The sequence below is a fragment of the Strongylocentrotus purpuratus genome, unplaced genomic scaffold (assembly GCF_000002235.5).
Source record: "Strongylocentrotus purpuratus isolate Spur 01 unplaced genomic scaffold, Spur_5.0 spur5_scaffold_5, whole genome shotgun sequence".
NCBI lineage: Eukaryota > Metazoa > Echinodermata > Echinoidea > Camarodonta > Strongylocentrotidae > Strongylocentrotus > Strongylocentrotus purpuratus.
In genome coordinates, this window is record NW_022145611.1 from 36,877,350 (window position 1) to 36,902,578 (window position 25,229).

The following is a 25,229-nucleotide window of genomic DNA, read 5'->3' on the forward strand; positions in this document are numbered from 1 at the left end:
GCGCAATTTGATTCTGTGTTAAATAGCGCCATCTGTAGTTTAAGACAAAAAATTAATGGCGAATTCGATTGCATGTCTTCCAATTAATTTGAAATGAAATGGCAAGAAAGGAGAAGAAAATGAGCTCTTGAAATGTATAAGAACCACAAAGATTCTAGAGAAAATACCAAGTCTTTGACTAATACTTTAGTCGTAGCCCGAGGACTTTTCATTGCAGTTTGGTGAGTATTACATGCTTATTTCCTAATTGAGATTCTGTGAATATCTATCTATCGCTGCATCATAATCGGTGATCATGTGCATGGCCATTGGTTTTCCGTTTCAATCGCATTGAATTGCATAGCCATGGCATAGGCGCGGCGCTAGGCCTAAGGCTAAACCAACAAATATTTTGCCGCAACCAGTCTTTGGCCGAAAGTTTGAGTGAAAATGTGTGTCATAAGTGAATTAGATGTATACAAATTTGATGTTTTATGAATGAAAGAAAATAGAAATCATGATGAGGTTAAACATGAAGTTGAGTCAACAACAGGAATAGAGCTAAGAGTAAGACGTTAGAGGTGCTGGTCCGACTCCGAGAATGATCGTCTCTGTAAACGCTCGCGGACAGATGCATCCGCAAAAATGACATTGACTTTGTACAGAGACTTTCACGTAATCACGTTATGAGCGATAAATCCTTGGGAAGACAGACAACCCATAAAAGTGTAAGAAGACGGTGAAGTGGGGTTATTTTCCTACGCAGAATCAGTTTTTAGCATCGTTTTTAGAAGCCTGCAGAGCGCCGATGAAAAAAAATGTCGCCGATCCTTATTTTTTAGGAGTAGAGTCTAGGACACAATTTGTCCTTTTTTATGAGGATATCCCCTAGAAGCCCCTAAAGAAGTTTGAATACAAACTTCTGGTTGGAGAACCAACCATGACATATAGAGTAAAGGAGCCCGTTTTCGGCCACTTAAGACAACATCCTTTTTTTAGGACCCTTTACTTCCTATTTATTATCATTTTTTGTTCAAATCATGAAGCAAATATTTTTATTATTTAAACAAAAAAAGAATCCCAGAAAAAAATCACGAATTGCCATGACAATATTCATTTCAATTTTCACTGTTTTGGAGCCAGTTATCGGCCGAGCGTTTCAGTTTACGGCCGCATGTACAAAGTCAATAGGAAGCGCTCGCGCGCGCCGTGCGTTTCCGCGCTGATGTACAGCACAAGCGGGTGGAGCAGGTATCCCACGCCGGAGCTCCCGAGTGCTCGTCTGGCCGAAGACAGGCACAGCGGTGATCGGAAGTTGGAATCTGAATTAGACAGAGATATCGTGTGTGCGTTGCGGTGTGCGGCTGCATTGATTTAATACATGCGATGAGATACTTTTGAGCTTGCGACTAGCACAAAATCGGGCTCTAAATCTGAAAAATACTTGAAATAAAGCTCATTTTATGGTACCCATATTTCTTGCAGACACGCGTAAAATACTCGATTTTTCAGATTCGGGTAGCGGGACCGCCGATTACATCGCTAAAATGTGATATTTTAGGATATATTTTTCATTGCAAATGTGGTTCTTCAGTGACACTGGCATGGTATGGTATGTGTGGGATATGTGTTATGCTATTACCGTATTTGCCGGCGTATAGGCCGCAGTATTTTTGGAAGAGAAAATATCAAAAAGTCGGGGTGCGGCCTATGCGGCGAAAGAGTAAAAAAAAGTTTTTTTTTTTTTTTTTTTTTTTTTTTTTTTTTAGTTTCGATTTATGGCGCTATGCCTGGCAATGTCTCCCAGCTCAGTAATCAGTGTGTTGACTCACCACTCGGAAACTACAACAACACTAAAATTTGACTGTCATCTTGGTTTGAAAGTAATCTTTCTAATAGATCTCAATGTAGTTTATAATAATAGTTCCTCAAATCTTTTTCTATAACAAATGGTGTACCACAAGGTACACCACTGGTACCATAGGTACTAAGGCTGCGACGGGGTAGTCGAATGCTCGAGTACCCGCACGGTTGACAACTACTCGGGTACGATTTCTTGTACCCGAATATTCGGCCGCAAAAAAAAAAAAAAATGTCCAGGCCCACGCTTACTCGTGCCAGGGAGAGCGGCGTCCGCTGGCATGGTACCGTCGGTAAAAATGTTTCCCAACTCAAGCACTGTCAAACTCACCTTTCAGAAACTGGGACCAAATGTCCAGATTTCTGTTTGGACTTGGAGGAAAATGGATTATTAGTTTTTAAAACAGCATTGTTTACTGTTATTATTCTTATTAAATCGGCGCCTTCAACTGCATACATGCCAACCGTTCCGATTTTAACGGAACTGTTCCGTTTTTTAAGTTTTTATAGCCCTAAAAAACGGAACGTTCCGATTTTGGGGAATTTGGCTTTCCATACATAGCATTGATCCGATCGAGTGCTGAACGGATTGCATTGCGCAAGGTGCGTGCAGCGTGCAGCGTGCACTGATATGTACGTACAGTGACAGTGGCAGCGTGTTGCTGCGCGCCACGTGCACTCTGATATGTGTTTCCGTACGTAACATTTCCGTACGTAAATACTTGCGCTGGCAAATCTCGTAAGTATAATTTCTTTACGTTTGCATGCGCATATCAGCATGCATGCATTCGCTATCGCGGCTAGCGCACCGTATATGCATAGGGTCCCCATGCAAAGTATGTGTTTCGAGGTACCGTATACTTTGTGATTTGTGATTTGTCTCGGAAGAAAATCTGTCAAAATGAGCGGAACAGCAGCAAGACGAATTCAGAAGTACAAACAGGAATACAAGGAACGATTTCCCTTTATTAGAGCAAGCACAAAAGGGGAGGAATATGCATACTGCATTTATTGTCGGCAAGATGTCTTGTTCTGCTGACATTGATTTTGACAACCTCATTTACATGTAGGCCTAGCTCAATGAGTTACAATAATTTTGGATTGTTGACTGTTGTCTGGAAAGTTGAATACCATTATTGCCAGTCTCATTTTATGCATAGATCTATGTCATGTATAATTATTTAAAAAGTAACTAGACTTAAATGCATCACTCTGCATGAGTGGCTTATTAAATCTATGTCTATTACATTAGATCTATCTGCTCTGCCTCTGCCAAGGATAAATTAAAATGTGGAATTCATTTCAATCACTTTTTTGTTTGGTATGACACAAAAATTACCCCTAAACTTGGGTTGAATTTTAGGGGAAATGGTCCCTAAAATAGGCTCAGATTGCACCAGAGAGCATCTGGAAACCCAGAGCTTCCAGGGCCCTAAAGCGGGCCCTGGACCCCGGCTAAAAGGACTTCGCGCTCGTGATGTGCGCTTCGCGCACATAGTGTACAGATTTCTGATTTTCAAATGTTGGCATGTATGCAACTGCAACTCAAAGTAAAGTTGCATGCGTTTTCAGCGAGGGTCCTGAGAAACTGCCGAGTGGTATGGTAATGGCAAAAAAGGAAAAAAAGGGAAAAAAATCCAAAAATCCAAAAATTAAAAAAAAATCAAAAAAATCAAAAAAAAATCCAAAAAATTCAAAAAAATTCAAAAAAATTATAAAAAAACATGGCGTCCGAATATTCGGGTATTCGCCTGTGAGCCTGGGAGTGTACTCGGGTACCTCATTACACTGTTGTGCACAGCCCTAATAGGTACTTTATTGTTTTTAATTCACATTAATGATCTTACACATTCTTCTAAAAATGACATTGTTACTATTATTTGTGACTGCACCTCGATGTTAAATGAAGGTCCTTCCACGCGTGGGTTTTCGGCAGCAAAACAACAACAAAACAAAACAAAAAAAAAACGATTTTTTTTTTTTTTTTTTTTTTTTTTTTTTTTTTTTTTTTTTTTTTTTTTTTTTTTTGTTTTGTTTTGTTTTTTTTTTTTTTTGTTTTGTTTGTTTGTTTTTTTTTTGTTTTTTAAATGTCAAAATCGGGGGTGCGGCCTATGCGGGGGTGCGGCCTTTACGCCGGCAAATACGGTATGCGATGTATTTTAGAGTGATTTTACCTTGCATCCAACCAATCGGCCGAAAACTGGAGCTGGCCGATTACCGGCTCCTTTACTCTATATCGAGAAATTAGAGAAATCAACAAAAACAAAATAATGGGAAAACAAATATATACAAAAAAAAAAATTATAAAGACCTACATATATGTGAGCATAAAATATTTATAGCAAAGCACCAGCCATGAGCGCACATAGGACATGGTGTCAAACGACACTGCGACCCTATGCACCCCTAGTCGGAGCTTTTAATTTTATCCTGTAGGTTATGTGTATAATTAACAGTATTTTGTTTGTGCTATCATTCTTCCTTTAATACTGGCTGTAGGTACTGAACCTTGTGTAAGCCTATTCTCCAGCTGTATGATACATTCCACCAAACAGGGCTGTTTACACTGACATCACAATGGCATTCCAAGGTGGACGGCCACCGTTTCTGTCTGGAGCATACCCACCAGGGCTGCAGCAACAACAATATTCACAGTTTGGAAACATGTCACAAGGTAAAAGATATATTTTTTAGCTGTGTCTTTCCACATTTTTATTATAATGACTTGTTCATTAAAGTGTACACAGTGATAGCTTAACATCAGACAGATTATAATTTTGATGATTTATTATTTTGTGGTAGTTATAATTGAAAAAAAAACACTGTATCCAGTCACAAATTTAATTTATTGGATGGGTTAAGCATAATAGGTATGCCTTGAAGCATTATACATAAAAGTGCTTGTCAGGGCTCATATTCACAGCCCTCACATCTCTGGTCTAGTGTCTAAACCACTTGTCGATGTTATCTAGATACTTTGAAAACGAGTACTGTCTAGAAATCAGCGTTATAGACCATTAGAAAGCCAATGATATCATTTGCAACAGGAAGCAATAACTTTTATTTCTATTGAATGACTTAATCAGGCACAGCACCATAGTGTAGCAGCAACATGAGTACTGTATCTTTGTAAACTAATTTAACTATATTCTGTTGTAGCAGACAATGACCTTGATTTCTTTGCTAACATTGTTTCTCTTTATTTTGCAGTGAGGCAAAATGTTCGCATGCCTGGACTTTTACCAACACCACCAGGGGTAAGATCATGAATACTTTTATTTGTTTTTAAAGAAGCATTAATTTTTTGCATTATTTCCATATAGTTACAGTTTCAGACAATATTTTCTTTTCTTTGATGAGAGAATTCAAAAGGTACATAGAACCTGCCTCAGATCATATGATAACGTAGATATATTGACTGCTATTTGAGGCATAGTTGTTTCTATAGACACATGTTTAAAACATTCTGTTTTATACTTTGGCACAGAAATTAAACCTTAATCTGCCTGTCTTGTATGATACTGATAAAAGTCACTTACGTTGACTAAACCTTCTTGCAAATAGGATGGTCCTAAATTATGAGTACACTTCTAAATCATAGTATCATGTTGAAATTCAAAACGCTTCTCAATTGACATCCTTTTCAGAGTACTAAACAATTTGATGGATTCTCATAGCTTCGGTTTGAAGTTATTCTTACAGCTTGCATTTGGACTTTCATTTTATTATTATTTTATTTTTTACTTGTTCATCTCTACAGACAGCTTTACCAAACAACAACCAGTCTTCAAACAGATCATCGTCAATTGTCAAACCTCTGGTACCTGTAAGTGTTAAACTTCCAAAAGCCTCGTACAATAAGTCATATTAAAGAATTGTTGATTGATCTGGATTTATAGCAAGTCCTCCAAATCAATCACAAATTTGCAAACTCTCTGAGAGACAGAGTTTGCAATTGATTTTAATTTAAGATCAGTTTGAATCAATTACAAATGATTTTAAGATAGGGCCTGGGAATTGAGTTGATGCAGTGTTAGATAATATATTATGAGATGGAATACTCTCTTCTATGTTGTACAAATGGAAACTAGCAAAATTGAAGAATTTATGATAATATCAAAAACCTTATGCAGAAACTACGTATTGTGTGCATGAAAGACTTTGGCATCAGTTAATCTGCTCTGAAATGTAATGAATATGTTGAAAAAGAATGTACAATTTTTATGCCTCCGTTACGAAGTAGCCGGAGGCATTATGTTTTCGGGTTGTCCGTCCGTCCGTACGTCCGTACGTACGTACGTACGTACGTACGTACGTACGTCTGTACGTACGTACGTCCCGTTCTCGTGATCGCGTTATCTGAAGAACTGGTTGATGGATTCCTGCCAAACTTTGGTCATGTATGTATCTTGTAGAGCCGATGAATTGATTAGATTTTGGGGTTACGAGGTCAAAGGTCAAAGGTCACAGGGCTCATTATGTATGCAAAACGAGCTCGTGATCGCGTTATCTGAAGAACTGGTTGATGGATTCCTGCCAAACTTTGGTCATGTATGTATCTTGTAGAGCCGATGAACTGATTAGATTTTGGGGTCACGAGGTCAAAGGTCAAAGGTCACAGGGCTCATTATGTATGCAAAACGAGCTCGTGATCGCATTATCTGAAGAACCGATTGATGGATTGCTGCCAAACTTAGGTCATGTATGTTACTTGCAAAGCCAAAAAACTGATTAGATTTTGAGGTCACGAGGTCAAAGGTCAAAGGCCACAGGGCTCATTATGTATGCAAAACGAGCTTGTGATCGCGTTATCTGAAGAACCGATTGATGGATTGCTGCCAAACTTAGGTCATGTATGTTACTTGCAGAGCCGATGAACTGATTAGATGTAGGGGTCACAAGGTCAAAGTTCAAAGATCACAGGGCACATTATGTATGCAAAAACAGCTCGTGATCGCGTTATCTCAAGAACCGATTGATGGATTCCTGCCAACTTAGGTCATGTATGTTTCTTGCAGAGCCAATGAACTGAGTAGATTCTTGGTTCATAAGGTCAAAGGTCATGGGCTCATTATGTATGCAAAAATAGCTTGTAATCACAATATTCTGAAAACCTGTTAATGGATTACAATTGAACTTGAATTTGAAAAATTTCTTCTGTTTTGGTTTGTAAAATTGCTCTATGACGGAGGCATCATTTTCGACTGCGCGCAGTCGAAGTTCCATCTAGTTTATTTTATGAGGTAAAAATTTGCTTTCTTTTTTTCAGAAGGATGATAAAATTGAAGATTCCAATAAACCCAAGACTACTGTCTTTGTCGGGAACATTTCAGATCGTGCACCGGATACTCTTGTTAGAGGCCTTCTTGGGGTGAGTATTGCGTATATGATGTATTGGAGTTTGTTACAGGGTTTAGATAGCTTTATTAAATCAAATGACATGCTCACATTACAATCAATATTGTATGTTTATATCATTTTCTTCTAATGGATTTGGGGAAAGGATGAAAGAGGGAGGAGAATCCTCTTTCTGATCTTTGTATTAATATTTGAAAAAAATAAATAGGATTAGCATATTCAACACAGTGCAACTATACCACAGCATTTACATGTTATCAGTTGCACATGTAAAAGGGTTGCATCCACAGATATTTTCACCAAAACAGTATTCCTTGTTGGAATTAAACTTTTGTGTATAAATGATACAAATCAGTATCTGGAACAGTATTGGGATTATTGTTTGTCAAATAAGTGCTACATGAGAAAAAACAAGAACGTCAATTAATCACATTCAAGCCAAGCTGGTTAAACATTTGTTCCGTATCTTTTGCCAATGTACAGAGATGTGGTCCTGTGCTGAGCTGGAAGAGAGTACAGGGAGCATCAGGAAAGCTGCAAGCGTTTGGCTTCTGTGAGTATGGAGACCCTGATGCAAGTCTCAGAGCTATCCGTCTACTTCATGAGCTGGAAATTGGAGACAGAAAACTTGTGGTAAGGAAATATGCTGTCTAAAATGTGTCTTTAAAATGTCAATCTTTGAAAATACATGTACTAAGTCAATATCAGTCACAAATGAAATTAAGAAATAGCAGGAAAGATTGAGAAAAGGTCTTTTTATGTTCTGTTCATCATCAAAGTGTAAATGATTTTAAAAGAAAATGCATTTTCTATGCAAATCTTTAAAATATAATGATCAAATGTCAGAAATTCTTGGTAATATAAAGTAGAAAGGTGCAATTTGAAATTCCCATTTCGTTACAGGAATTTTGATACCACATGGGCTTGTGATTTTATTCTACATAAAAAACGTTATTTCATTTCTCTATTTCACAGGTTAAAGTTGATGGCAAAACGAGAACGCTTCTTGATGAGTATTTACAGACGAGGGATGGAGATCAGGTATGAGACCCTAGTATTTATTAGAGTATAAAAGAATCCTTGTTATAGTTGAAAGCTTCATCTTTTTTGGGTTCAAGCATAAGAATTTACATGTATATTAAAAAGTTAAGAGTCCTAAAATAAATTGGTCAGTAAGAGGCTTTTTCAGGCTGTATTGCTCTTATTTTAAGAATGTATCCTTTACCAGTTTACTGAAATCTCTCATTCCCTTTGGCTTTAATACAGGAGCTACCTGGATCCCATGGGCAATACGTTAATATAAACTGTGTGTTGAATGTTCTTTCTTTCTTTCTATCCAGACATCAGAACTTGATGACTCCACAGTGAGGGAGGACTCTGATGTCAGGAATCAAGTTCGTAGACTAGTCCAAGATTACTCTATGCAGCTACAGAGAACATCAGGTGAGGCTATATGAATGTAACTCAATACAGCACCTTGGATTTCTAAATACAACAGTGTCATAGTGTGACCGGGATGCACAGTAATAAGCAAATTACAGACCCTGGGATTTCTAAGTAAGACAACAAGGAGTAGACTGATTTCAGGCTCCCTATTTCTCACTAAAAGTATTGACATACTGATGGAATTGGTCATAATAGCTTGCAATAATGGCTTGTGAACTACCCTTAAATGATCTCCAAATAAATCTTTTAAAAATTATTGTCATCATAGAAGTTATTTACTTTTTCATAGTCACAACATTTGATAACTTTGGAAGAGATAAAGCATTTGGAGCTCTATGCAAGAGCTGCCAGGCTGTATTATTGGGTTGCTTATTATGTAATACTGCTATGTATGTTCCTGTTTAGAGTTGTATCTAATAATTGCATTTGGATGTTATATTCGTGTACAGAAGAGAAAGCTTTCCATGGACAGAAGCAGAAGAATTCACAGAAAGATGAAAAGCAAAAGGCCAAGGTATGTAGCTCTCTTGATCGGCAAATCTATTCTTTAATCCTTTAATTATTCCTTAATCCTTTAATTTATCCTTTATAATTTCTCAACTGTGACTGTCCAAAGATTTTTTTTTACCAAATCCATTTATTTGACCAAATATGCACTCCTTACTTTTTGATTTCCTGCAAATTAACAGAAGATAATGTCTCAAATCAAAGTGATTTGTGAGAGCCTATTGGTTCAACCAATGTAATATGTGTTTCCTGTATTATTACATGAATTTATTCCTTACAGTCAAACCTGCTTTAACAACCACCTGGAGAAAAAAGAACTTGGGAAAAGATGAACATCATTATTTTGTTTTGTTTGAACCGTATTTCTCACTGAAACCTGTGTTTGAATGGCACATATGTATAAAGGCCACCTGGCTGTAAATACATGTTCCATCGTTTATTTTGAGAGGTATTTTTATATTTTTCTCTCCATTTGTGGATTTCATGTGTTTTCCTGTAGTGTGCAGGATAGAAAGCTATCTCCTTTGCTGTTACTTATCCTCTTTGTAATAACAAAAACCGTCTGAATGAATTCCTCTTTTATCATCCTCCTTTCACAGGATAAGCTTGATGACATGAATTTAGAGGAAGAGAAGAAGGATCTCATTAATCGTGAGATCGATCGTTTCAGACAATCATACAAGGTAAGCATACTCCAAGAGATTGTCTCCATAATGTTTCTGCATTTATTGATTTCTGTTTGAATTCCCTAACTTATTGCACAACATTGTTGAAAATTTCTTACCATTCATGTTTACCTTTGCTTTCATGTTGCAGGATGCAGTTGCCCCATTATATCTTTTCTCTTTACATGTAATTGGAGGAATAAAGGCTATAAAAAGTAGGGAAAATGACAACAGATTTTCATTTAGTGCTAAACTTTTCAAGTGTGAATAGTCTTATTTATAAAGCAAAGAAAATTCATTTACAAAATGGTACCAATCTATATTTGGCAAATAACAATAGATTGGTTTGTATGTAGAAAATTGGGTGTGTTCAAGAATAACAAGAAAACAGGTGGAATACAAAACCAAATTATTCAAGTTTTTCAATGAGTGTAGTTATCAATTAGCATTTTTGCTGGCATGGATTTTTTCAGTTGGGTTTCTTTTAGAGGGTATAGTAGAATTGATAAAAGAGTTATATCAACATATCCAGGATAGTTGACATATATATGCTCTAACTTAAATTCATGTGAAAATAAGTTTCTCATTGCAACAATTGTACCCCTGCCATGACTATTATAGTACTCCTTCAACGGCCCCTTGGCTTGGGCCCAAGTGTTTGCGTCAGGGGGCGTGATAGTCGCTGCAGCCTGCGCCTGATTCATTTTAAAATGTTTGATCATGGGTGAGTACTTGATATCTTGCTATTTTGGTTAGGAAATCAATTAGATCTTTTATTGCAGGATATGGAAGGTAATTTGGACCTATAAAATTTCAGGTATGTGGATCCTTTGTCTTTAACCATTTAATAAAATAAATTTCAATGTAAAATTATTTGAGACAATGTGTCATTTTCATTTTATTTTTATTATGATTATTATGGGTATTTTTTAATTTTGTTTATTAATTATTAATTATTTTGTTTGTTTGAGGGGGGGGGGTAGACACTGCATATTGCATTTATGTGGCGCCCTAGATTACAACTTATTAATTTCCACTTTGTGTATGTGCAGTGCAAATTAGTTTCCAGAATGAATACAAAGGGATAACTATTCTATTCAATATTTTTATTTCAAATGTAATCAAAGATGGATTAATTGGGAGAGGGGCTAATATAATTTAGGGTAGAAGATGTATTATGATTGTCTTGCTTGAGTTTTAATGCTGGTGTAGCTGATCCAAGATGGATGCTGAATTAAGAGGTATGTGCAATGTTTTTGGCTGTGGTTGTTTAATTAACTAGTATCTATTTTCATTGACAGGATGACAAGCTATCTATTCAAGCCCTTCTTATTGGAATCTAATTGGAATAGAGGTACAAGTGTATGTGTGTACTTTTCCTTTTTTTTTACTTCTTGGACAAGGACAAATTTTGCAGTATTAAATTTGGTAAGAGGTGGTTGTTTTTGCCGCTAGATTTCAAATTAGAAGGGAAAATTACAGGATGTATATGATAACCTTGCCAATTTGGAAACTTGTTTGAGTATCGGGCCAGAGCTTTCAATCATTTCTTTCCTTTGTTACTTCTGTTTATTTTTTCAAAGCATTATTATATTTTAGAGAGAGTCAGAAAGATAGAAAAGGAGGTTATCTTACACAAATTATGCCCTTTGTAAATATCCCTGCCCCAAGGGAAAATTGCTTATTTAGAAATCAACAGAACATTTACCAGACATTGTTTATTTAGGCTATCACAATGTTTTGTAAATGATTTCCCCTTTATCATTCGAAATCATTTTTTTTATTCGAAGCTTATTTTAATTACATGTCATTCATTTCATTTATTGTTTAGACCTTTTCCTATTTTATCACCTCATGTTTCAAGCTTATTTGAAGAATCTGTTATCTCAATGAGCTTGTTGACAATGAATAGGCTTGCTGAGTTTGTGACATGACATGATGAGAAGTCATGTGACAAGTCATGTGACAAGTCATGTGACATGATAGTATGACAGGTTATGTGACATTACATGATAACTCATGTGACATGAGATTATGACAAGTCATGTGATGATTTGTCAGGCCAGGGAAGCTCGCCAGAAGAGAAGTTGAGAGGTCATCCCGTCCAAGCAAGCTTCAAAAGATGCCACTGTAATGCGCAAGTCAATACAATGTAGCTTTCATTATTTATGCTGTGTCGATTCATTACAGTTCAAATTTTACAAGATTGATATGTTAAATATGTACATACATGTATCTGTGCTTATGCCCAAAAGATGTTGGAGGATTTGCAACCAAATACCTAGGAAAATATATCCAACTCGCCTACCAAAACTACTATCGTCTGAAGAGTTCTAGTAGAGTCTCTGTTTTAGGAAGAAAAGTGACAGCAGATATTCAATACCAGAATTGTAGATTTTAATTTATTCTATTACTTCACTGTGCTTTGTAGCACATTATTCCCAAATGGCAATCTTGTCAATCTGTATTCCATTTGGCTTTGGGCAATTCAGAGCATTTTACACAAATCTTGCACCTGGCAATATTGCATTAGAAGCAAAATGGTCTTGTGTGAGATTTTGCTAATGATGTAGCAATCTTGTCAGGTTCTTTATCTTTTTCATCCCTTGTATTGAAAATCAATTGATGTATAGTTGTAGACTATATTGCATGTTCTTTCTATGATATATTCATGTTAGTTGATTTAGTTTGAATGTAAAAGAAAGGCAAGATTTGAGACCTTGTCCACCATGAGTTATCCATTGGCCCCCATCAAGCTACACTCATCACCACTGCGCCTTCACCACTCTGCCATCAACAATGCAACGTGGAGCAGTCTTCCTACCTGCTATCAAGTTCTGTGAGATGGAATGGTGTCTGAGATGGCAATTCTTGTTGCTATTTCAATCTTCTGCTTGTAGACTATCTGTACTGATCTTGAATGCTGAGAATGGGAGACATTTTACAATCAGCCATTTTTATTTATGCAAGCTTGCATCTCATTATGCAAAGCTTGTAATGATTAAGTAAAAATGCAAAGGAATTGATTTGTAACTGTTATACAGCATAAGCAATTCTGATGGACATGACTCTATAATGATGGAACATGATGGGAGATACAGCGAAGTTAGCAGTCAAGCAATGGATGTCGGTGGAGGTAGCCATTTTCAGGAGGAGCAGGAGCGTTGCCAATGGATATAGGTTTTGTAATTGGATGAGGTCCAAATTTTGCCTTTTACAGGCAGGAGATGCTAGACAGATCACAGCTTGATTTTGCTTGGATGTTTGATTTTATTTGGTTCATGGTACTAAGTTATATTTGCGACTGATTTGCCAATGCAGAGTACTAATGAAAATGTTTCATTTAAACAAAAAGGGGGTAAGGGCTGAAAAAGGAAGCTGCTTTAGAGCTGTCTATTTCTCCTGATCTGTGTAGATGCTTTCAATTTTGAATGCTTTCATTGTCTATCTGAAGAAAAAAAAAGGAAATTTATCCACAGATTCAAGTGTTCTATTGTTCTACACACACATGACTGTCTATAACTATCCATAAATCTCTACAGTGCATCATTAAGGCCCAAATTCACAAAGCAAGGTTTGAGCTCAGACCAAGGTTTGAGGTCAAACCTCCTTTTGTTTCGCCAAACCTCCTTTTGTTATTTACAAACCAGGTTTGTAAATAACAAAAGGAGGTTTGGCGAAACAAAAGGAGGTTTGAGCTCAAACCTTGCTTTGTGAATTCGGGCCCATAAGTTTTGATAAGACTTTGTGTACTTGTAAATCTAGTGTTTTTATCTTCTCTCTCGCCCTTCAGAATTAGTTTTTGTAAATGCATGGTGTGTCCAATGCAGAAATTGAAAATAATATTTCTGTCATCAACATAGACAAGAATCTGATACGGATAAATTTCCTTGGTATTGGCACGTACATACTTAGCATTGATACCTATAGATAAACATTGTATATGATGGATATTTATTGTTTGCACTTCACAGATACACAAGCTGACTTAAAATGGATTGACAACTGAAAATTTCACTTTCATATATATATATTTGCAATTCACTAGATCTATGTTATTTCATCATTATTCATACTAGATAACTACACAGAGTTCTCTTTCTTTTTTTGCTGTCTACAGGATCAGAGGGAAGCTCTAGAACAGAAGGAGACTCCGGAAGAGAAGGAGAAGAGCCGGAGAGAGCGAGAGAAAGAACGAGAGAGGGACCGGCAGCGGAGAGACCAGATAAAAGAACGCGAGAGGAGAGACAGAGATAGGGAACGAGACAGGCACAGGGAGACTGAGAGGGAAAGGGTTCGAGAAGAACGGGAAAGGGATGAAAGAGAGAGGTAATATAACACTTGTTTTTTCTGCAGGTTATATAATGTGGATAGGTGTTTGGGGTGGGAAGTAGGGGCTAGCAAACTTGTGTTCAAAATCAAATAGAGTACTGTATAAGCCAGGGAATAATTTTCCTGGTATCGCATCGCAATTTGCTATGCATTTTTGCATGACTGCTATACAAAATATCTTTTGTGTAGCAGTTTTCTTCCATAGAAATGTACAGAATTTCATTTTAAATATTCATCCATCGGCTGAAATTGCTAATCAAAAAATTTGAGGAAAATTATTCCCTGGTATAAGCTGACATTTTCGTGTACAGATATTTTTCGCGAATGAGAGGCTAAGAGATTTTTGCCAGTTGTTACTTTCGCAAATAGCACACAGCAGAATTAATGAATTGGCATGAAGTATTCACAAACTTTCTCACGCCAACACATACACACACTGACTTATTCACATAAGTACGCACACATGTTTAAGCAGTCCATCGCATCACATACAGCCCAGTACCGTACTATACATGTACATGGTACGGAAGAGGATTACGTGCATGCGTCGTACAATCAGCTCCATCAGCTAAGAATTGATTATTTGGTCATTACTTTTGTGTATAAACAAATTGATGTATTTGATAAAATGCCCCATCCTCCATTTATATGGAAAGAGGAACGGGCAGTTGTTCCTCTTTGTTGTTGTTGTTTACATTGAACGTAACTGTCCATATATTTTAATCTGATAATCTTTAAAGTTAGCTCTAAAACGTGTTTGCTTCATAAGATTTAAGCTTCCACAAGTTCTCCACCAATTCAAATACCCCAAACAATGTTTTGAAATATACATACAGGTACGAACGTGACCGAAGCAGAGATTATGATCGAGACTATGATCGTGAGCGAGGAGGAGGGAGAGCAGAGCGTAGTGAACGTGGTGAGAGAGATGGAGATCGGGATCGTCTGGAAGAAGAAGAAGATTATGAGAAGAGAAAACTTGAACGTAAACTCAGAGAGAAAGAGGAAGCATATCAAGAGGTAAGTGGAGTTTCCAGTTTATATTATAATAGTTTTAACATTTCTTAAGTTTCAGTGTTAATCACACTTTTAGAGGTTGATAGATTATGGGAAACACAAATACATAAAAGGTGTTGAAGATTGTATTTTGCATCAGATTTTTCTTGATGATTATCTCTGACTGTGCTTTCAGATTACTTTGCAATTGAATTTGATCTTTGTAAAGTGATGTTTGAACACTGCTTTATCTTCAGTAATCTAATTTGTTCACATAGAAGGAAAAGTGATGAAACATCAAATTATTTGTTGGGAATCTAGTTTGCAATAAAAAAAAAGTGACTTGACTAGTATAGGACTTGGATAGTAAATTAAAATATAGATGTCCGTTTAAATTTATTAATCCAAGCAATGTGACTGTTAAAACATGAAACATTTGTTCATGTTTGTTCTTTTGTTTGTATTATAGCGTCTCAGAAACTGGGAAACTAGAGAACGAAAGAAACAGAGAGACCATGAGAAGATGATGGAAAAGGAAGAATCTGAACGGAATGAGATGGATAAAGAAGGCAAACGTCTCAAAGAATTCCTGGAAGATTATGAAGACGAGAGGGATGACCCCAAATATTACAAGTAAGTGCACAAATAACTTCTTCATGTAAGAGTGAATTCGTTTTTGCATTTAAGGTGTCATTCCTAGATACAGTGTTAGTATCAAGAGTTTGAGATGAGGTTTATATATAAGGTCAGAAAAGGTAGAGTGATATATATGATTTGAGAAAATGCACCTTGAATGCTTTGAAATGAGTGAATCATATTTTTGTTTAACCCATTGATGATGTGTAGATAGGGAAACCCCCAGACTTGGAGGGCATTTATGTTTCACTACTATGCATTTCAGCTCCACTGATACTACTGACTATTATATCCCGCATACTAAGAATCTTGCAATCTGATTGGTCTAAACGAGGTCACATGATCAATGCTAGATAACTGCTCTCTCCACTGATACTACTGACTACTATCACTACCCTTGTATAATCGTATGCAGCAATGTAGGAAACAAGGAGCTTAATATATTCCATATTTTTACATGTAATATAATTCTGACTTTTTGTTTTGCTGTGATTACCAGGGGTAGTGCACTAGAGAGGAGGCGGAAAGAACGTGAAAAGGAAGAAGACAGCGATAATCGGGATAGGAGAAGGGAACGAGAGGAGATTGAAGATATCAAACGCAGACTCATGGAAGAAGGAGGCGAAGACTTAGATGCTGAAATAGAAAAGGTAAGGTCATTGATATTTACAATTAGAATAGGTTGTTGTACATGAAAATATGTTGTTATATTGATATTAATGATAAATGAGATGATCGCAGTGTGAAAGGTTTTGGAAGTTGGAACACTCTCTGAATTTGAATATTATTTTTTTAAGCAGTTAAGAGCAAACATTTCTCCTCTTGTTTCCTTCCTCAAACATTGCTATACATGTGATCACATATTGATAAATGAGAGACTTGATATATTCATGAGTGCTATAATTCTTTTGTATTTGGTTACAGTTGGAAATTGAGAGAGAAAAGCACAAGCAACCGCAGCTTGAGAAGCTGCTAACACCAAGGGCGCTACAAATCAAACAGGAGCTACAACCTACCTTGAAATCCACCTTTGAACCTGCCGATGCACCCATGCCACCAGAGGTAAGAAGTCCTTATCAAAACAATGCAGATTGTAGGTCTATTTACCATCATTTAAAAAACTGTATTTATCATAATAGAAAGGAAACAAATTCTTTGTTTCCGTAATCTTGTCCATTTTCTCTTTAATACACCCACCAATATTGATTTTAAAGATTTAAGAAGTTATTCACCCTGTTATACACAAGGGTATCACATACTTATCTATGTTATAAATACACCATGATAAATTCAGATAGAGTTATATTCATGAGTTCAAGTTTGTTTGTGAAGTGGACCTTAAGAGAAAGACCAGTTTTGGAAACGCCCCCTCTTAAAAAATGCAATGGAAGCTCTTTTCATATATTTGTATATGTATAAAGACCTATGGTACTTATTGTTTCTAGCGCTCCTAAATATTTGATATTATTATTATTATTATTATTACCAATCATGTGAAAGAATATGTTTTGATTAATACGTGAGCATACAAATTTTGCCCAGAAACCGCCTACTAATTGATATATTTGGTAAATTATTTATTTGGACCTGATAGATATAATGCATGTGTCGCGCAAGTGTCGGGCAGTCCCATTTACATCTTTCTGTGTACAGTGCTTGTAACTTTACCAAGACTGGGCTAAATTTCTTATCATTTTGATGATTCCAGAACCTTGCAGTACACACCAATATTTATATGCTAGATGATCAACCTTTTCTGATCGATTCCACAACGTTTCTTTTTCAATGCAATCGCATAACCATAACTGGTCTTTATCTTGAAGGAGAGGAGCGATTACAGCAGACATAATTTTGTGTTGGTCAATGAGGTCACGATATTTCCAACAATTTGGTTTTGCCTGGAAAGTTCCCTTTTATGTAGAGGCTCATGTAGGATCTAACAAGTTCTCATTAAAAAGAAACCATTGTATTGTGTGTTATCACTTGTACTTAACTTGTAAAAATGTTGAACTTTTGACTGACTTCCCCCCCCCCCCCCTCTTGTTTTTACAGAACAATCAGGGACCACGCACTCCAGCCAGTGAGAGTAGTGATGATGATGATGGTGGGGGAGGATTTGATCCACTCCCTGATAACTCCAGCCAGTCATCGGAAGATGATTCAACTGCAGCTACAGCTCAACAAATGGGATTTGGACGAATTCAACCAGGTAGGAAAAGGGACAGCCATTGTTGTCCTTAATACTGTGGATGATTTTCATAATAATAGTTCTTAGCAGAGATGAATTTTGGTTTTAATGAAGATTCTATAATGGCAGGAGTAGATATGTCTAAGTCCTATGATATCTCCTGTATTATTTTGATTGACAGTTTATTTCAATATTGTTGTTTCAGACCAGAACATATGTAAGTTGTAAGTTCTTAGATATCAGACAAGTATTCATGAAAGTGCCTCAAAACTGTTCATATCTTGTTTCCTAAATGCAAAAGTGCATTACCATTTCGCCTTACATCCCATTGTAGCCTATTACCGAATTGATCTTTGGGTATAAAAGCAGGCTAAAAGATGGTTAAAGATGAGAGATGTTGATGAGTAACCATTCTTTCTATACAGTTGAAACCCTGTCACCTGTCGATGAGGAATTTCAGCATCATAGACTAGCTAGAGATAACCAATCAATGGAGCGCAACTCTGGTGATTATAACAGTGTTTAATCAGGCCTTTATACTGGAACCAGTGTATGGCAGTATCCAACACAAATTATGAATTAATTAAAAAAAAGAGGTTTCCAAGTAGTCTATCTGAAAAGATATCATATCACTACTTACAAGTCTTTTCTTTGGTTATTCTTTCAATATTTTGTGTTGGGTTGGGTAAAAGAGAATGGGTATATTGTCCTGGAGTTTAACCCAAACCCTCTGACCAGCCAAACAACCAAAAATGTATACTATGCCAGCACACTAAAGGTCTGTATAAAATGGAAATTGCTGAAAGGGAGTCGTGTTTAAATTGCAGTATATTTGTTTTATAAAACGGGTTTGATAATGTAGGCGATGGGATTGGTCAACAGACCATACGTGACCATGCATTATCTTTCTTGTTGACCTGTTTTATGAAACATTCTTTGCATGTTTGTATTACTTATGTAAATTGCAGTGCACTTTTATCAGTTAGGATGTGCTGAAAGTGAACTCGGCAAAGCTTTGTTCACTTCACTGTTGGAACCTAACCTATGTGTTTGCATTTTCTCTATTAAATGTACTCGCAACCATGCATAATCTGCAAACCATGTAATGGAAGATCATTTAGACTGTGTGGGAAGCCTGCTAAATTCTTTACAAATTCATATTGAAGTGCCCTGAAAGGTATGCAGGTCCATCAGTCTTAATCCATCAAGTGATCTGTTCATTCCTCAAGAATGTTACGGATTATTACAAACTTTGCAGTTAACATGTAATTTGAAGGACAGGATTACCACATTCAATATAACTTTTCACTGCATGCAATTGTTTTGTGTTTGCTTACTAAGTATACATTCAAAGTTGGAGGAAGTGATAAATCTTGTGTCTGTTCTTGCAAAACATAAATTATATTGCTATACAAATTACAGTATCCTTGTCTGACGGCAAAGGTCAAAATCCACTCCCTTTAAAGTAAACCGGTAACATTGTTGATGAAAAAAACTGCCTAATTTTTGTATGAAATGTTACTCATTTAATTTCTTCTATTGTACTAACCCTCTAACATGCAAAAATTCCTGAAAAAATTCTCAAACTACAAAGATATATGTGTTTTTGTAAGGCGTAGATATGTAACTCCCTGGAACAGTAAAGTCTCACCAACCAATTTTTTAATTACCGGTATCATAATTCATAAACGTTTTTCCATGAAATAAGACATAAAACAGGCTTTAAAAGATCTTTCAACACTTAAATGTCTGGAATGATATATAGAGCCCATTCATTGCTTTAGAACAATTCACATTCACCTAAAATGTAATTACTAATACTCTCTGTTTTCCCTCAAAATTTTACATTGTCATTAATTGTACATCTAGCATTGAAGTCTCTACCTTAGACCATTTTCTCTCATCTGAACAATGTTACCAAGTCCCTTTAAAGATTAGCTGCATCTTCTAGTGTACTGCAATCAGATTGTTTTTTATATGTGTATCTGCCTGTACTTCATGTTGAAATTTTAATGTTTCTATTATATACTCTAATTTTGCATTTCTGTGCTGTCCATTTCAAAATGTTATGTTAATCAATCACCTAGACTGTATCGGAGATTTTCTTTTAAATAGAAAATTACAATGTTTATATTTCTTTCTTTATTTGTTTCCATCTTGAATTAGCCTTTTGCTGATATTGTTGCCTGTTATAGATTAGCTGACATTGGTATTAGAGTCAATGAATATGCAATTATTTATTTTGTTCATGAATTTAGGAGTGTTAAATCAAAAACGATAAAATTGTACATGCATCATCTTTGTTAAAAGTTCCTTCGGAAAGATGTAGTAGTAATTAGACTAGTAATGTCAATTGAAAAGAAGAATTTGCTTTTGACTTGCTCTCCCATGTCAAATATGACTAGAAATAGTTTACAAACTTTGGACCACCTATCTGTGAGTTTAAATACCCATGTGCATTGCTTTTTCATTGTTGGTGATTTTCAACAAGATTTAGTACTTACAAAGTAATCAAGCATTTAGAATGATTCTCGACAGTTTCTTTAACAGTTTGCAGTGCATTTTGCATGGCAATTACTCAAACTCACCTTTGTTGTTTGCATGAGTTGTAGGTGATGCAACATTTGCTTTAAGTTTGATTTTCACCAAAGTTTAGGTTAGATTTAAATTCAGGGCTAGAGAGCAGGATTTAAGTTGGGATTTAGTTTGTGTTAGAAATTGACATCGGAGCATATGTTGCTTGGAGCCTCTATTGTACAATCTAGTTGTCATGTGGGAAAATAAAATAAAGAATGAGTTGGAATCTTGAATGAGTTATAGTTACAACATGTACTTTATAACTTCAGGTATGTAGAACCAAATGATCCCCTGCTGATAACCCCTTTCTCATTCTCTCTCATCGTCCACCCTGCAGGCGGTCCAGACTCTCCTCCCACTAACTCAAATGATGGGGGATACCAGAGACCTCTCGTTTCAGCGCAGGTAGGCAGCAAGCGCAAGAAGCTGAAGGTAGGAGACGTATTCAATCAGGAAGAATCATCAGATTCAGCAGGAAAGAAGAAACGTAAGCTGGTTCCTATCGAGTACTCGGAGGAAGAGATGAAGGCTGTGGGACAGTCTCAGTTGATTGCCAATGCAGCAGAAGAGAAACGCAAGACCATCAAGAATCTGATTGAGAAGATCCCTACGGCCAAAGATGAGCTGTTTGGATACAAGGTGGACTGGGCAATAGTGGATGAGGTAAACTCAGCAAGATATAATATTATATTTATTGTTATCTGCATTTGGACAAATAAACTAGGATGTTCCAATAATATCTTTGCGAAATATAGGCTTGCTCCAACAAGACTTAATCTACGGTAGTGGTGTTTAAAAAAAAGTTGTGTATGCTAAGTACATGGTGAGGTAAATGGGTACCAGGCAGGAATTAATTCCTTGAAATGCTAGAGCGCTGTAATGGCAGCTACATGTAGGCTAAAGACGGGGTAATAATTAATGCGCCTTGGAATAGAATTTCTAGATAGACGGCGCTTTAGAAGTGCCTATAATTATTATTTTATTATTTACATTCCATATTTGGGTATAGTTTGTGACAGTTTGTGGTAGAATTGAGAATGCATGTATGATTATTCATTGTAGAACGTGGAAAGTTAAAGTTCATACTGGGATTCTTTTGTTTTTCTCTATAGTCTTTGATGGATCGTCGTATCAAGCCCTGGATCAATAAGAAGATTGTAGAATACATCGGTGAGGAGGAGCCTACTCTCACGGAGTTCATCTGTTCCAAGCTTCTATTACACAGCAATGCAGAGAGCATTCTTAATGACATTACCATGGTAGGTAACATGATTGAATATCATTGTGTGCGTCAAAATAAAAATGGTTGCAGGAATAATCAAGTTCTATATTCCAGGAGTTGACATGTACACCATTTTGCTGAATGAATATTATTCATTATTCAAACAAGTCTGTTTGGTGACTTGCACGCATAGAAAACCAAGAAATATATTCTCAAAAATGTCAACCAATCATCCATGATGGCTCACCAAATTTTTTTTTTTTACTCAGCAATTACTAAACTTCTTTATCATGTGTTTTATTTAAATTTCATCTTTAATTTAATCATTATTATATAATATAATCCAAAGTCGTCAAATTCCTGACATTTCATTGCCTATGTAATATCAGGGCCAAAGCTTTGGAAAATTAAATAGTTGGGAAATACTCTATTTTGCAGGAGGAAATCATTTCCATCCTGTGAGCAACTCCCTAACAATTATTCTTTCCCCTTACATATGATCTTTCAATAATGTTGATTTCTTGGTGGGGGTGTTAATATGTCCGTATTTTTATCCATGCAATCATGCATCTGTTTATCAACCATTTCCCTGTAACATTACAATAACAAAATGGATTTAAAAAAAATTATATTACATATATTGTTGTTTGTTTATTTTGTAGGTCTTGGATGAAGAAGCAGAAGTTTTCGTAGTCAAAATGTGGAGATTGCTTATATACGAGGTTGAGGCAAAGAAACATGGACTCGTCAAATAATATTCTGTTGTACATCTTGAATAGAGCAGACATTTGTATCACAATGAATTCACCAGGGAGCCAAAGAAACTCTTGTATATTTTATCTTGTGGATCACACTGAAGTCAATCACAAATTTGTTCTTGTTACAAACTTCAGTTGAGACAATTCTTGCAAGGAGAGATGTCATGGACCCTCTTCAATTCCAGTGTAATGCCCCCACACAGAAAATGCTGAGGATATCATTCTTAGACGTCATCTTGACACTGTTTCTTTGGTCTGTCATGGCCTGTTGATGCCATGACTGCAAGGATGTTGATGTGTGTGTATTGTACTATCTGAGAAAAAGCTCTTTGTTTTCACTGTAAACATCAATCCTGTCAGATTGGTATCAGGTATTTTGCACCTGATGCTGCTTTCTATTATGCATCAGATAAACTGTCCTTTTCCGTTATTTCTTTTGTTTCAGTATTTCCAATGTCTGTGGCAACTCTTTAATTTTATGATTTTGTAATGAATTTTGGAATTATTGTTTTTTGTTGAAGGGCAAGAACTTCACATTGCAGCCACTAAAGCTAAAGAAAATAATCTCTCATTTTCTGTCATGTATTAGAAAAATGATAAAATTGTAGTATTTTTTTCTGTATGCTTTGTGTATTATTTAAGATGATTTTGCCAAGGCTGATCAATTATTGTTAAATGATATCTGTACAGTATTCCAGGCATGGCTGGAAAAATGAAAATGTTGTAACCATTAATATAACCATAAATAGTGACCCTTAGGATTATTCTTGTTTATATTCCACATACTAAGAATCTTGCTCTACGATTGTTCGAAAGTAAATCACAAATCCTTTGTTGACTAAAATGGGGGAAGGGTCATACTTGAGTGTTCTTCTTTCATACAGTTAACAACTAAATTATTCATACCTCTATCAAGTTTTGTAAATTTTGAGGTACATGAAAAATTCTTTCGTCCCGATTTATGTTTCAAGACGATGTAACATATTGAAGATAACATCAAAAAGTATTCAATAAAGGCACTAATTCTACCGGTCCATCCTTCATTCTTGACTTAAGAATAAAAAAACAAACATTCAATTTACAAATGGGTATGAATAATTTAGCTGTTAAGTGCAGGCATCTGGTTTTCTATTTCTTATAAAACACACAAGTCAGTTCAATCCCTTACTGTTACTCAGTTTTGCTTTTTAGGGCATGCCTATGATCTAAGTCAGTAGATCATAAAACACTGGATCTCCCCAAGTGCGGTCAAGTCAAACAAAAGTAGAGTTTCTCTTTTAAAATGTTTGTTTTGGGTTTTTTTGTGAGTGTTAAATCTCTGTATGCACCTTAAAATGATTATTGTACAGATCAAGCCAATTTTTAGCTGAGTTGCAACTTTTGCATGAATATGTTATGTAATGTTCTCTCCTTATTTTTCACTCAATCTCCTTGTCGATCCATTCTTACGAAGAGAGAGAGATAAATGCAACCAGTACAGATATTTTAAAATGTTGGGGTATTTTGTGGATATATATTAACAACCTCTCAAATTTCTACTGGAAAGAAAGCTGGACATTGACAAAATATACTTGTAGAAAAGTGATCCAAATTCAGTAATTAATTAAGCTGTACATGTCTTTGACTAATACATGTATCTGTCCTTAAATGCATCGCAGCATTTCAAGTCTAGCTCAAATGTGAAAGATACAGTGAAAACGACTGTTGATACATGGTTAAGGAAACATAAATATTTCTTGTATTATAGATAATTACATTCTTTCAGTTTCTTTTGATAATCAATAAAATGATGAATGCTTCGACATGTATTTCATTTTTGTTGTTACCAATTTATTATCAGTTTATATTATGTTGCCAGTCCCAGTTCTGTGAATTCAATTCATTATTGTTTTTCACCCCCGGTACAAGAATATTTCTTTGTGAAGGGTCAGTCACATGTCGCTGGCAACTTATTGTAAAATGGGACTTTGTAAAAACAGATATTGGATATGGGAAAATAGGTATTGATGTCTTATACATTATCATGGATGTCCAATATTTTTCTTCCTCAATTAGTTTCATAGTTATCATTATTATCAGTGATGTGTGTCTGGCCCTTCACAGGTTAATTTCTTTTGGTCCCATGGATTTTGTTGAAATGGGGTTCCACTGTTGCTTAAACATATAGTCATGTGTAAAATAATTCTCATCAATCTGTATTCTGATTGAATGGTATATATTGACTGAAATGAAGCACTGCTAGGTGAATGGAAGAGAGACTGGTAGAGGGAAAGAGAAGAGAGAGAGTGAGTGAGAGAGAGAGAGAGAGAGAGACAGATAGACAGAGAGACCAAAAGAAAGAGAGAAGAAGAGAGGGAGGGATTGGGCAAAGATAGTGGGAGAAATAAAGGAGATGGTTAAATGTGGAATAGATCAGGGGAAAATGTTGAACTCTGAACTGTTACATTTTTTAACTTATCCTCCAATGATAAGCATGATGTGGTATGTGACGACCTATTCCCTCCTCCCCCCCCCCCTCACAATACTCGCATCTTATCGATTATTTTTCAAACTTGCAATCCACGAACCACAAGGAGGCCCCAGTTTTCTGTATATCCAGATTTATAAATATCAAAATATTTGAAATATTCTCATTTTTTAGTGTCCCACGTAGGCTTATCACTTTTTCATTTGACCTGGGCCATGTTCTGCAAACTGTTTTATCT

The 25,229-nt window shown here is 36.0% G+C and overlaps 1 protein-coding gene across 3 annotated transcripts; it reads left to right on the forward strand.

Moving 5' to 3' along the window:
• Positions 1-66: 66 nt before the first annotated feature.
• On the forward strand, positions 67-24,332 carry LOC581150 (RNA-binding protein 25). 3 transcript variants are annotated; one of them, XM_030998687.1, is made up of 20 exons: positions 67-221; positions 4,339-4,513; positions 5,050-5,096; positions 5,600-5,665; positions 7,109-7,210; positions 7,681-7,830; positions 8,173-8,238; positions 8,538-8,640; positions 9,093-9,157; positions 9,750-9,833; positions 13,936-14,144; positions 14,984-15,167; positions 15,613-15,776; positions 16,279-16,429; positions 16,704-16,841; positions 17,832-17,988; positions 18,393-18,473; positions 20,882-21,207; positions 21,657-21,803; positions 22,429-24,332. In XM_030998687.1, exons 2-20 carry the CDS (start codon positions 4,417-4,419, stop codon positions 22,519-22,521), a joined length of 2,430 nt encoding a protein of 809 aa, XP_030854547.1. In that variant the 5' UTR covers positions 67-221; positions 4,339-4,416; the 3' UTR covers positions 22,522-24,332. The 3 variants fall into 3 exon arrangements, with proteins under 3 accessions (XP_030854547.1, XP_030854548.1, XP_030854549.1); XM_030998688.1 differs by having other exon boundaries at positions 7,112-7,210; XM_030998689.1 differs by lacking the exon at positions 18,393-18,473 and having other exon boundaries at positions 68-221.
• Positions 24,333-25,229: the final 897 nt, after the last annotated feature.

Bases quoted from the DNA above. Each gene is read 5' to 3' on its own strand.
- LOC581150 (XM_030998687.1), top strand. From the start codon at position 4,417: ATGGCATTCCAAGGTGGACGGCCACCGTTTCTGTCTGGAGCATACCCA. The intron at 5,097-5,599 runs GTAAGATCATGA...TCATCTCTACAG, and splicing joins TTTTACCAACACCACCAGGG to ACAGCTTTACCAAACAACAA. The intron at 17,989-18,392 runs GTAGGAAAAGGG...CTTTCTATACAG, and splicing joins ATTTGGACGAATTCAACCAG to TTGAAACCCTGTCACCTGTC.